Source organism: Coregonus clupeaformis, chromosome 36 (assembly GCF_020615455.1).
Source record: "Coregonus clupeaformis isolate EN_2021a chromosome 36, ASM2061545v1, whole genome shotgun sequence".
Taxonomy (NCBI): domain Eukaryota; kingdom Metazoa; phylum Chordata; class Actinopteri; order Salmoniformes; family Salmonidae; genus Coregonus; species Coregonus clupeaformis.
The window spans coordinates 17,817,966-17,832,362 of NC_059227.1; the positions used below are offsets into that span (position 1 = coordinate 17,817,966).

Here is a 14,397-nt window from a genome sequence, read left to right on the forward strand (position 1 = left end):
AGAGAAGGAGAGAAGCAGGGAGAGAGGAGAGAGAGAAGCAGGGAGAGAGGAGAGAGAGAAGCAGGGAGAGAGGAGAGAGAGAAGCAGGGAGAGAGGAGAGAGAGAAGCAGGGAGAGAGGAGAGAGAGAAGCAGGGAGAGAGGAGAGCGAGAAGCAGGGAGAGAGAGGAGAGAGAGAAGCAGGGAGAGAGAGAAGCAGGGAGAGAGGAGAGAGAGAAGCAGGGAGAGAGGAGAGAGGGAAGCAGGGAGAGAGGAGAGGGAAGCAGGGAGAGAGGAGAGAGAGAAGCAGAGAGAGAGGAGAGAGGGAAGCAGGGAGAGAGGAGAGAGGGAAGCAGGGAGAGAGGAGAGGGAAGCAGGGAGAGAGGAGAGAGAAGCAGGGAGAATGAGCGAGCCCTCTAGTCTCTCTCACACATAAATCTACAGACAACCACACCACCATCACCACTGCCGCTCGGCGGATGTGTTCAAAGCTTTTGAGGAATGTGTATTAATTAGTAAAGCCCATGCAGGTTTTATTCAGCCTCTCTGTTGCCGTTGGCCTGAGAGTGTCTAGATGTGCCTTATGCTGCAGCAATACGGAGCAATTCTCCTGTGACCAGAAAAAAAACAACTAGAAAATATACAGTCAAAGGACAGTCAACCAAGGAACAAAACAGTTTGTCTCGGCACACTAACAGGAATACACAGAGTACATATCAAGAATAGAGCTTGAATTTTGACCATGCATTTACAGAAACAACACAAAATACCTACAGGTAACTGTCAAAATAAAGGAAACACCAACATAAAGTGTCTTAATAGGGCATTGGGCCACCACGAGCCACCAGAACAGCTTCAATACGCCTTGGCATAGATTATACAAGTGTCTGGAACTCTATTGGAGGGATGTGACACCATTCTTCCACAATAAATTCCATAATTTGGTGTTTTGTTGAAGGTGGTGGAAAACGCTGTCTCAGGCGTCGCTCCAGAATCTCCCAATAAGGTTTCAATTGGGTTGAGATTTGGTGACTGAGACACACACACACAGACACACACCCTTTAAACCCTCTATGCTCCTTTGAGACCTACAGTATCTTTCAAAGTCACAGATCTCTTCTTCTAGCCATGGTAGCCAAAATAATGGGCAACTGGGCATTTGTATACATGACCATGAGCATGATGGGATGTTAATTGCTTAATTAACTCCAGAACCACAACTACTTTCAATATACAGTACTTTGTATCGCTCATTTAGGAGCATTTACTAGCATGTCCCCATCCACATCGATGGGGCTGTAGTGGAGCAGGTCGAGAGCTTCAAGTTCCTCAGTGTCCACATCACTAAGGAATTAACAATTAACACGACAGCGCCTCTTCCCCCTCAGGAGGCTGAAAAGATTTGGCATGGGCCCTCAGATCCTCAAAAAGTTCTACAGCTGCACCATTGACAGCATCTTGAATGGCTGCATCACCGCTTGGTACGGCAACTGCAAGGCACCCGTCCGCGAGGTGCTACAAAGGGTGGTGAGTACAGCCCAGTACATCACTGGGGATGAGCTCTCTGCCATCCAGGACCTCTATACCAGGCGGTGCCAGAGTAAGACCCAAAACATTTTCAAAGGCTCCAGCCACCCAAGCCATAGATTGTTCTCTCTGCTACTGCACGGCAAGCGGTACCAGTGCACCAAGTCTGGAACCAACAGGACCCTGAACAGCTTCTACCCCCAAGCCATAAGACTGCTAAACAAGACTGCTAAATAGCTAATCAAATGGCTACCCGCTGCTGCTACTGTCTATTATCTATCCTGTTGCCTAGTCACTTTAACCCTAACTACAGTATATGTACATAGCTACCTCAATTACCTCGTACACCTGCACATCGACTCGGTACTGGTACTTCCTGTATATAGCCATGTTATTTTTTACTTGTCATTGTTATTCGTTATTCACTGTATGTTTATTCCTTGTGTCACTATTTCAATGTCATTTTTTAAATCATCTTTAACTCTGGATTGTTGAAAAAGGACCCATTTCACTGTTAGTCTACACCTGTTGTTTACAAAGCATGTGACAAACACAATTGTATTTTAACATTTGATTTGATTTGATTTTTTACTCAATATTTCCTTTATTTTGGCAGTTACCTGTACATCACATGACACATGAATGTCACATGAACATCACAGTCACAGGCATAGAGGGATTAATAAAAAAAATACTGGGCATAAATGAAACTTCGCATTTCGTGCCACTGAAACATACACTTTAATAACTCTATCTACATATTACCTTAATTACCTCGACTAACCGGTAATTGACTTGGTACCAGTACACCCTGTATATAGCCTCGCTATTGTTATTTTACTGCTGCTCTTTAATTATTTGTTACTTTTATTTCTGATTTTAGGTATTCTTTCTTAAAACTGCATTGTTGGTTAAGGGCTTGTAAGTAAGCATTTCACTGTAAGGTCTACACCTGTTGTACTCGGCGCATGTGACAAATACAATTTGATTTGATTTGATTTGCAATACGAATCATTGCCCTGACAACCAGGTATTGTCTCTCTCTGGAGGCACACACACATCCCCCTATTGCAGAGCTGCAATACCTTGCCTGTAGTGTTTCAATTTAGCGTTTGCTAAAGTAAACACTCCTGAGAGCAATATCAATGTAGACCACGGGAAACAAATTAGGCAGATAGCTCTGTCAAGAAAACTTTTATTAACATGTGGAGTAATGGGCCGAGGGAGAATATATGAGAGGAAAAAGCAATAACTGGGAAATTGAGAGGAATACATTCTACTTAGCATGGTGACATCTCCACATACTCATTTACATTCTCTACTGGAGCCACGGCTAGAGCCCTGCAAACCGTGATAGAATATCAGCCGCCTCAGAAGGAGACTTTCACCACCACTCTTCCAAATCTAATGTAGGAAAACCTTTGAGGAGAATAAAAATGTAGCCGTTTTCCTTTAAGCAGATGGTGTGCTATGGCTGGTTGTCCATTGCCTTTACCCTTCCCTTGTTGCTCTGTTCTGTGCTTATGACTTGTGGTTTGTATGATAGCTTAGAGATTATATTCCTATCAGGCCATGGTTTCCTCCTACTGTGGTCATGGCAGGTAGATATAGCATTACATTACATCAGCTACATTTCATTTGAATGTATCACAGCATAGTTATACTGTGAGGACAGGAGCCATTTAGAGAATAGGAATCAAATCTGACTGTCTGAGGATAGAGGTAGAGGATCTAGGTTTTATGCTCCTGCTGCTTAGAGCATGGTTAAACCAAACCATTAACACTGCATGCTTAGTATTAGACCATTGCCATGGTTGATGATTTTAACCCAAGACAAATCCCTAATCACTAAGGAAAGATAATTTAAGGTGTGGGGTTGGTACTATTGATGTGATTTGTTCTGAGGACAAACATAGCTTTTCTAAAAGTAATTCCAGGATACCATTATAATTTTAACATTGGACAGCATGCTCTCCTGAGAATGGTATTGTACGTACATGTACAATAAAGTACATATTGTGTTGTGAACCGTTGACACAGGCATTCAGATGCATTCCTCATGCTGCTCTGGTTGGAGGCAAAGAGTACAGTTGTGGTAAAAGTGGTCAGGGAGCTGAGACCGAGTACAAAGCCAAATCAATAAACGCTGCCTCAACAACTTCCCTGTTCCCTCACCTTTTGATTTACAGTACAGCACTGATAAACTAACCAACCATTAGATATACAGTATAGTTGTTGCTAATATCTGGAAGGAGAATGATAGGGCATATTCATTCAAAGTGGCTCAGCTAAATGCTGCAAAGGTTTTAGCCAAAATACCAGCCAAGGCATTGTGACAGATCTTAATTCAGAATATTCCATCAATACTAAAACTAATTGGAGACCTTTATAATATCCACTCCCCTCAGGATGCTCTTTAGTTTACAGTATAATGCTATTAATATTAATTCATCCGCCACTGTCAATAATAGTAAACAACTCCCTGCATCTCCCCTTAGGAGTTAAAAAGCAATTAGTTCTAGTGAGGAAAATAAATGTTTGTGTTTTATTCTAAAATGGATTAAATTGATTTTTTTTCCTCATCAATTTACACACAATACCCCATAATGACAAAGCGAAAACAGGTTTTGAGAATTTTGAGAACAGAATGCCTTATTTACATACACTATCAGTCAAAAGTTTGGATACACCTACTCATTCAAGGGTTTTTCATAATTTTTTACTATTTTTTACATTGTATGATAAGTGAAGACATCAAAACTATGAAATAACACATGTGGAATCATGTAGTAACTAAAAAAGTGTTAAACAAATCAAAATATATATTCTATTTGAGATTCTTCAAATAGCCACCCTTTGCCTTGATGACAGCTTTGCACACTCTTGTGCATTTCATTGTTTTGCTTAATTTGTGTATTATAATTAGCTCATGTGCTTTTCTTCATGAGGAGGGGATACTATATAATGTTGATGGGTCTGTAACCATGTTTGTTTTTTTCAACAAAAGGTTCAGTAATATACCCTTGTATACTGAACAAAAATATAAATGCAACATATAAAGTGTTGGTCCCATGTTTCATGAGCTGAAATAAATATCCCAGAAATTGTCCATACGCACAAAAAGCGTATTTTTTTTGTTGTGCACATTTTTTTTTACATCGCTGTGAGTGAGAATTTCTCCTTTCCTAAAATAATCCACCCACCTGACAGGTGTGGCATATCAATAATTTGATAATTACAGCATGATCATTACACAGGTGCACCTTGTGCTGGGGATTTTTTTTTTTTTAAAGGCCACTGTAAAATGTGCAGTTTTGTCACACAACACAATGCCACAGGTGTCAAGTTGAGGGAGCGTGCAATTGGCATGCTGACTGCGGGAATGTCCACCAGAGCTTTTTTCAGATAATTTAATGTAAATTTCTCTACTATAAGCCACCTCCAAGCCACCTCCAGTCGTTTTAGAGAATTTGGCATTACATCCAACCGGCCTCACAACCGCAGACCACGTGTAACCACGCCAGCCCAGGACCTCCACATCCGGCTTCTTCACCTGCAGGATTGTTTGAGGCGGTGCAGAGGAGTATTTCTATCTGTAATAAAGCCCTTTTGTGGGGAAAAACTAATTATGATTGGCTGGGACAGCTTTATGTAGGCCCTAACAGTTTGTGGGCACCGTTTGTCACCGTTATAGTGTAATTAATGTATTGTTTAGTGTTTTGTTGTGTGGTGTAGTGGCTTTGCTGGCATGCATCTAAAAAAATTGGTTGAGTTTGTCCACCAAGATTTACATGCTAAAAGTCTTAATGCTGATACAATAAGGGCATCAGACGAGTATGAATCTGTGTTTCAATCAAATTCTGAAAACTGCTATGATTCATCTTTGAATAATGGCCCTATACTTTGGGTTAGTACAGATATGTCTCAGGTGTTGAATGGAATGCTTTCTTCTCTACCGAGATATTTACTCTTTCAGTGCAGACAAGACAGACATATTGTCCAAAGTACAACTCAATCACTTTCTGATTCTTTGTGGATTGGTTCTGTCTGGTCTGTAATAGCTCTTGCCTTCAAAGCAGCACAGAAGTTGTAGAAATGCATCCAGAGGCCAAGACAATCTTAAGTTCACTTCTCTGTTTCTTCCCACAATAACTGCCTGCAGGGCCGGATTACCGAACAGGCACGCAGGGCACGTGCCCCGGGGTCCACGACCTCCAGGGGGCCGCCAACCCCCCCCCCCAAAAAAAATTTAAAAATATTTGTTATAATTTTTTGGCATATTAGCATATTAACACGTCATAAGCAATAGCTAAATGTGTAGAATAGCAGGAATTTAGCTTTAAAACAGCTAAATATTCTCTCATCTTCATGGCAACGTGAAGAATAGCAAAGAATTAGCTATATAACTGTCACATTTTCTCTCTGCCTTATGACAAAATGTGTAGAGTAGCGTTATAAAACTGCTAATTTTTCTCTCTAACCCATGGCAATATGTGTTGAAATGCAATGGATTACAGGTGCAGAACAAGTCATCCATGCACAGTGGGTAGGGGAACATGCATTATAGAGAGGGATCAGCACTGGGCTGATTGGGGTGGTGGTCTGCAGTAGACATGGCTATTTGTCAATGCAGGACCAACTTGAGGAAGCTTACAGAGAGAGGGAGGGGGAGAGAGAGGGAGAGAGAAGAAAGAGCAAGAGAGAAAAAGAGAGAGAGAGAGAGGTGGTGTGAGACAGAGAAAAATATACTGTGTATCTGTTCTCTCGCGCTGCATGTAGCCACAAAGATAAAGTACAATGGGTGTGTGGACTGCTTATACTTGTCCCCTCTTCATTGCACTGTCTGCTGCTGGCCCAACATAACAAATAAGACAAGGTACAGAGAAGGCCTAATCATATTATGAATGGTTTAAGCGTTCATTTCATGTACAGACCATAATGGATACTTCCTGAATTCTGCTACCGCTCGTAGCGTTTGGTAATAATCTCTCCAGCCTTTCTGAGCACGGCACAATTACGCTGTTTTACCCCAAACATGGACAAGAATATAATGAATTATTCTCAGGGTCGGTAATACCTCAGAGAATCCGGCATGGGGGCGAGCTAACACAAATGAACTCACAACAGAACAGACTTCAAGTTTAAGCTCCAGTTGTACAATTAAAATGATCGCAGGTGAATTATTTAGCCAAGTACACCACAGAACGTTCCACTGAATACTCTGTTTTTTGGGATTGGTTACCTACACTAGACAATAGCCCACAATACCCCAATTACCAGTTTTATCACAACTTTCCCAATAAATTGCAAGAACAAAAAAAGCCTCTCTCTGCCCTGTGATTTCATAGGGGAGCCTGTGTTAGAATACTGCAAGGTCGACTCCTCTTGTCTTACCCCCTCCAGAGTGATGATACAAGAACCTTTACCAACGTCATCTGCTCATATCAGAGCTACCCTGGTCATGTCCAACTGTGTGAGTGGACCACCCTATCAGCAGACAGCATCTCTTGAGTGTGATTGGGGCAAAGTGATAGGGCCTGATTAAAACAGTGGAGAGGGAACAGCCTTGAGCTTCTGAGAGTGGTAGCTACTATAGACCCTGCACTCCACTTCACACTCTCCAATCACAGGGCAGGCTGGAGACAGTAACACAGACCCCAGGGCTTAATGGCATTTCTGGGCTGAAGGAGGCTGTCTCACACCCCACCATGCTCATTGTACTGTATTTATTCTGGGGCCTGCCAACCCAAGGAGCACAGTAGGAATAAAAGCAGTGGTGGGTCTCCTTTGAAGAAAGGATCTTATTCATGGTGGTATCTGACTCCCTTCCAGGTTACTTACAGACTTAACATGGACATATACAGTAGTAACCTTACAATAAAGTACAATCTGCCAGCGTTGGTGACTGCAATCTGCCAGCGTTGGTGACTGCAATCTGCCAGCGTTGTTGACTGCAATCTGCCAGCGTTGTTGACTGCAATCTGCCAGCCATTGTTGACTGCAATCTGCCAGCCATTCTTGACTGCAATCTGCCAGCCATTGTTGATGCTGTTATAAGCCATGATTCACTTTGAAAAAGCTGCATTTTAAAGGTAACATAAAGACAGGAGTGACAAAGACATACCAGTAAAATATTTTTTTTAATGCCAAATAATAGGCAGAAAAACTAAATGGCAATATGTTGAATAGGATTGTCTGAGATAATAGCGATGCACAATCTCTTACAATCTGAATCCTTATGATAGGTTAAAGAGTTTAAGGATGAGGGTGTGTGTGTGTGTGGTGTATGTGTGGCACTCACCTTGTACTGGAACAGAAAGAGGCCGCAGAACAGGCTGTAGAGGTCAGCGGTCAGCAGAGAGAGATTGACCGACGTGGCGCTGGTCCTTCTGATGACCACGGGCATGAAGCTGTACAGGCCAAACATGCAGGCACTGAAGCCAATGTAGAGCAACCCTGGGGAAAGACACACACACACAGAAGACACACACACAGGACACACACACAGAAGACACACACACACACACCCACACACACAGAAGACACACACAGAGCACGATGAGTGACAGAGCTGCAGGGGCAGACAGGACCTAATTAACTGCAAAGTGCTCTCCAGAATACCAACTAGCTAGCTAGAAATCATTCACCTGCCTGTCTTTCAAGGCTTATATAGGAGGGTTTTCTTCTTGTGTCCATGTAAAGACAGAAGGACCTTGATGACGGCGTAGGGAAGGGCTCATCTTCTCCATTCATCAACACATTTGCCTATTACAGGTGGTGGATCTTAATTTGATCTCCTTGTTGCAGGAGAACCTTCCACTTAGAAATTTCAGACTTGATTTTTACTTACGAACAATGTATCAAATGTCCATTAATTATAATCCACATAATAATTCACATTTCCTGTTGCTGTGTCACGATCGTCGTTACAGGAAGCGGACCAAGGCGCAGCGTGTGAAATAAACATGACTTTATTTAATTAAAGCACGAAAACCAAAACAAAACACGACTCGTGAAGTCCACGGTAAAACATACCGACACGGAACAAAAACCCACAACACCCAAAGGAAAACATACAGATTAAATATGGCTCCCAATCAGAGACAACCAGCCCACAGCTGACACTCGTTGCCCCTGATTGGGAGTCATTATCTCAAACATAGAAATGAACCCAACAGAAATACCAACATAGAAATACACCCAATGAATGAACACACCCTGGCTCAATATACAGAGTCCCGGAGCCAGAGCGTGACATGCTGCAAGATTATTTTCCTGCTGTAGCGAACTGACTCAAATGAAGATCCTATATCTGTACATGTGCAGTGATTTGTCCAATGACCTAATATTTTGTTGGATCCTGTGACATTCTTCCTGCACACCAAACTGATATAAATGGGAACATAGTCATGTCAGCATTTCCTCCTTTACCTTTAACCAAAAATAGTTCTTTAACCAAAAAAGGAGAGGAGGATGAAAATACCATTAAATATATGTCATATAAGGTCACTGTAAAGGTCAATGACTGTCAAACGACAGACATTGAGGAGGAAGTGGGCTACTGAGACAGAAAATCATGACATAATGACGGGCATATCAGAGAGATAGTTGTCATGTAGGGACATTCTGATTATATTTTGTCATGCAGGAACACGATAATGGGATTTAGTGTTACTATGAAATGAAATCAATTTATGAAGGACACGACTTTTACGGCCTCAGATGAAATGACAACACAGACAGATAACGGTAATTTGTCTCAAAACAAAACGTAAACAGCACTTATCTGGCAGATTCTGCTCTCAGAGATGTTATGAATGCTGCCAGGGCCATTTCCGACTCGCTCATTCCTCTAAAAGCAATCAGGATCCTATTCAATCGCTTTTCATTGTCATAATTTAGATACATTACATATCAGGGGAGTTGTCCTCAGGAGAGAAGGCAAAAAGATCCACTTGTTTCTCTGCAGTGAGTACAAGTGATAGGTGAAAAGTGGATAAATTCAAACACTGTTTAAATGCAGTGTAAATCACCAATCCCAATTTCTATTTATTTTATTTCACCTTTATTTAACCAGGTAAGCCAGTTGAGAACAAGTTCTCATTTATAACTGCGACCTGGCCAAGATAAAGCAAAGCAGTGCGATAAAAACAACAACAACACAGAGTTACATATGGAATAAACAAAAACAAAACGTACAGTCAATAACACAATAGAAAATCTATATACAGTGTGAGCAAATGTAGTAAGTTATGGAGGTAAGGCAATAAATAGGCCATAGTGCAAAATAATTACAATTTAGTATTAACACTGGAATGATAGATGTGCAGAAGATGATGTGTGATAGTATACCTGTCACATGACACATTTAGTAATTAACTGTATGCTTTACACGTGATTGTATTTTGACATTTGCAAAAGGTAAACTGACAACTGCAACCAACCATAGACATATACAGTGGTTTGCAAAAGTATTCACTCCCATGGCATTTTTCCCATTTTGTTGCCTTACAAACTGGAATTAAAATTGATTTTTGGGGGGTTTGTATCATTTGATTTACACAACATGCCTACCACTTTGAAGATGCAAAATGTTTTGTGTGTGAAACAAACAAGAAATAAGACAAAAAAACTGAAAACTTGAGCGTGCATAACTATTCACAATACTTTTTAGAGCCACCTTTTGCAGCAATTACAGCTGCAAGTCTCTTGGGGTATGTCTCTATAAGCTTGGCACATCTAGCCACTGACATTTTTCAAGGCTAAACTGCTCCAGCTCCTTCAAGTTGGATGGGTTCCACTGGTGTACAGCAATCTTTAAGTCATACCACAGATTCTCAATTGGATTGAGGTCTGGACTTTGACTGAGCCATTCCAAGACATTTAAATGTTTCCCCTTAAACCACTCAAGTGTTGCTTTAGCAGTATGCTTAGGGTCATTGTCCTGCTGGAAGGTGAACCTCCGTCCTAGTCTCAAATCTCTGGAAGACTGAAACAGGTTTCCCACAAGAATTTCCCTATATTTAGCGCCATCCATCATTCCTTCAATTCTGACCAGTTTCCCAGTCCCTGCTGATGAAAAACATCCCCACAGCATGATGCTGCCACCACCATGCTTCACTGTGGGGATGGTGTTCTCGGGGTGATGAGAGGTGTTGGGTTTGCGCCAGACATAGCGTTTTCCTTGATGGCCAAAAAGCTCAATTTTAGTCTCATCTGACCAGAGTACCTTCTCCCATATGTTTGGGGAGTCTCCCACATGCCTTTTTGTGAACACCAAACGTGTTTGCTTATTTCTTTCTTTAAGCAATGGCTTTTTTCTGGCCACTCTTCCGTAGATGGCAGTTCCCATTCAAGTCAAGACTGGCAGCCATTGCTAGTGTACCCATGAGCAACAGTCAAATTGCCAGGGTTCTAGGTTCCAAAACCCTTTTATGGATTATATGTCTATAGCCACAACGCAACAAGCTGTTCCACAGATAGAAGAAGATAAATAGGAGTGGGAAAACGTTTTTATTTCATTTAGATTTCGGCACAAATTAAAATGTGGCACTGACTCAACCATGGATTGATGTTTCAGCATTGTCTCAATAAAGAGTTCGGCATTCGACTAGCCATGTGCAACATGCACGCACAGTTACAAGCCTGCTAGAGTTAGCTGCAGGCAGACAAGCTATATCCACCGTCGTAGTACGGATGAAGCCTGACCTGGAATGTGAAGTTAACTGAAGCTGGCTAGCTTTATAAAAGCCTGCGTAGATCTTGCTTCGTAGTATACCACTCAGGAAGGGGGACCCGAGTAAGACAAGTCTCACTGGGCCTATTGCAACAATCGATGGCCACTAGATTATTGCCATCTGATCTCTCGTTAAACCATGAATACAGTGAGGGAAAAAACGTATTTGATCCCGTGCTGATTTTGTACGTTTGCCCACTGACAAAGAAATGATCAGTCTATAATTTTAATGGTAGGTTTATTTGAACAGTGAGAGACAGAATAACAACAAAAAAATCCAGAAAAACGCATGTCAAAAATGTTATAAATTGATTTGCATTTTAATGAGGGAAATAAGTATTTGACCCCCTCTCAATCAGAAAGATTTCTGGCTCCCAGGTGTCTTTTATACAGGTAACGAGCTGAGATTAGGAGCACACTCTTAAAGGGAGTGCTCCTAATCTCAGTTTGTTATCTGTATAAAAGACACCTGTCCACAGAAGCAATCAATCAATCAGATTCCAAACTCTCCACCATGGCCAAGACCAAAGAGCTCTCCAAGGATGTCAGGGACAAGATTGTAGACCTACACAACGCTGGAATGGGTTACAAGACCATCGCCAAGCAGCTTGGTGAGAAGGTGAAAACAGTTGGTGCGATTATTCGCAAATGGAAGAAACACAAAATAACTGTCAATCTCCCTCGGCCTGGGGTTCCATGCAAGATCTCACCTCGTGGAGTTGCAATGATCATGAGAACGGTGAGGAATCAGCCCAGAACTACACGGGAGGATCTTGTCACTGATCTCAAGGCAGCTGGGACCATAGTCACCAAGAAAACAATTGGTAACATACTACGCCGTGAAGGACTGAAATCCTGCAGCACCTGCAAGGTCCCCCTGCTCAAGAAAGCACATATACATGCCTGTCTGAAGTTTGCCAATGAACATCTGAACGATTCAGAGGAGAACTGGGTGAAAGTGTTGTGGTCAGATGAGACCAAAATCAAGCTCTTTGGCATCAACTCAACTCGCCGTGTTTGGAGGACGAGGAATGCTGCCTATGACCCCAAGAACACCATCCCCACTGTCAAACATGGAGGTGGAAACATTATGCTTTGGGGCTGTTTTTCTGCTAAGGGGACAGGACAACTTCACCGCATCAAAGGGACAATGGACGGGGCCATGTACCGTCAAATCTTGGGTGAGAACCTCATTCCCTCAGCCAGGGCATTGAAAATGGGTCGTGGATGGGTATTCCAGCATGACAATGACCCAAAACACACGGCCAAGGCAACAAAGGAGTGGCTCAAGAAGAAGCACATTAAGGTCCTGGAGTGGCCTAGCCAGTCTCTAGACCTTAATCCCATAGAAAATCTGTGGAGGGAGCTGAAGGTTCGAGTTGCCAAAGGTCAGCCTCAAAACCTTAATGACTTGGAGAAGATCTGCAAAGAGGCGTGGAACAAAATCCCTGCTGAGATGTGTGCAAACCTGGTGGCCAACTACAAGAAACGCCTGACCTCTGTGATTGCCAACAACGGTTTTGCCATGTCATGATTTGCAGAGGGGTCAAATACGTATTTCCCTCATTAAAATGCAAATCAATTTATAACATTTTTGACATGTGTTTTTCTGGATTTTTTTGTTGTTATTCTGTCTCTCACTGTTCAAATAAACCTACCATTAAATGTATAGACTGATCATGTCTTTGTCAGTGGGCAAACGTACAAAATCAGCAGGGGATCAAATACTTTTTTCCCTCACTGTAATTAGTTAAATAAAGTCCACCTGTGTGCAATCTAAGTGTCACATGATCTCAGTATATATACAGTGGGGGAAAAAAGTATTTAGTCAGCCACCAATTGTGCAAGTTCTCCCACTTAAAAAGATGAGAGAGGCCTGTAATTTTCTTCATAGGTACACGTCAACTATGACAGACAAAATTGGAAGAAAAAAATCCAGAAAATCACATTGTAGGATTTTTAATGAATTTATTTGCAAATTATGGTGGAAAATAAGTATTTGGTCAGTAACAAAAGTTTCTCAATACTTTGTTATATACCCTTTGTTGGCAATGACACAGGTCAAACATTTTCTGTAAGTCTTCACAAGGTTTTCACACACTGTTGCTGGTATTTTGGCCCATTCCTCCATGCAGATCTCCTCTAGAGCAGTGATGTTTTGGGGCTGTCGCTGGGCAACACGGACTTTCAACTCCCTCCAAAGATTTTCTATGGGGTTGAGATCTGGAGACTCCAGGACCTTGAAATGCTTCTTACGAAGCCACTCCTTCGTTGCCCGGGCGGTGTGTTTGGGATCATTGTCATGCTGAAAGACCCAGCCACGTTTAATCTTCAATGCCCTTGCTGATGGAAGGAGGTTTTCACTCAAAATCTCACGATACATGGCCCCATTCATTCTTTCCTTTACACGGATCAGTCGTCCTGGTCCCTTTGCAGAAAAACAGCCCCAAAGCATGATGTTTCCACCATCCCATGCTTCACAGTAGGTATGGTGTTCTTTGGATGCAACTCAGCATTCTTTGTCCTCCAAACACGATCGAAGTTGAGTTTTTACCAAAAAAGTTCTATTTTGGTTTCATCTGACCATATGACATTCTCCCAATCCTCTTCTGGATCATCCAAATGCACTCTAGCAAACTTCAGACGGGCCTGGACATGTACTGGCTTAAGCAGGGGGACACGTCTGGCACTGCAGGATTTGAGTCCCTGGCGGCGTAGTGTGTTACTGATGGTAGGCTTTGTTACTTTGGTCCCAGCTCTCTGCAGGTCATTCACTAGGTCCCCCCCGTGTGGTTCTGGGATTTTTGCTCACCGTTCTTGTGATCATTTTGACACCACGGGGTGAGATCTTGCGTGGAGCCCCAGATCGAGGGAGATTATCAGTGGTCTTGTATGCCTTCCATTTCCTAATAATTGCTCCCACAGTTGATTTCTTCAAACCAAGCTGCTTACCTATTGCAGATTCAGTCTTCCCAGCCTGGTGCAGGTCTACAATTTTGTTTCTGGTGTCCTTTGACAGCTCTTTGGTCTTGGCCATAGTGGAGTTTGGAGTGTGACTGTTTGAGGTTGTGGACAGGTGTTTTTATACTGATAACAAGTTCAAACAGGTGCCATTAATACAGGTAACGAGTGGAGGACAGAGGAGCCTCTTAAAGAA

The 14,397-nt window shown here is 42.2% G+C and overlaps 1 protein-coding gene across 1 annotated transcript in view; it reads right to left on the reverse strand.

The window, feature by feature from the left end:
- Positions 1-14,397, reverse strand: part of LOC121552657 (solute carrier family 35 member F1) — a 133,223-nt gene that overhangs the window by 5,734 nt on the left and 113,092 nt on the right. Inside the window, exon 7 of the mRNA XM_041865648.1 lies at positions 7,806-7,960. Within this exon, the coding sequence (XP_041721582.1) occupies positions 7,806-7,960 (155 nt within the window). The remainder of the gene's footprint in view (positions 1-7,805; positions 7,961-14,397) is intronic.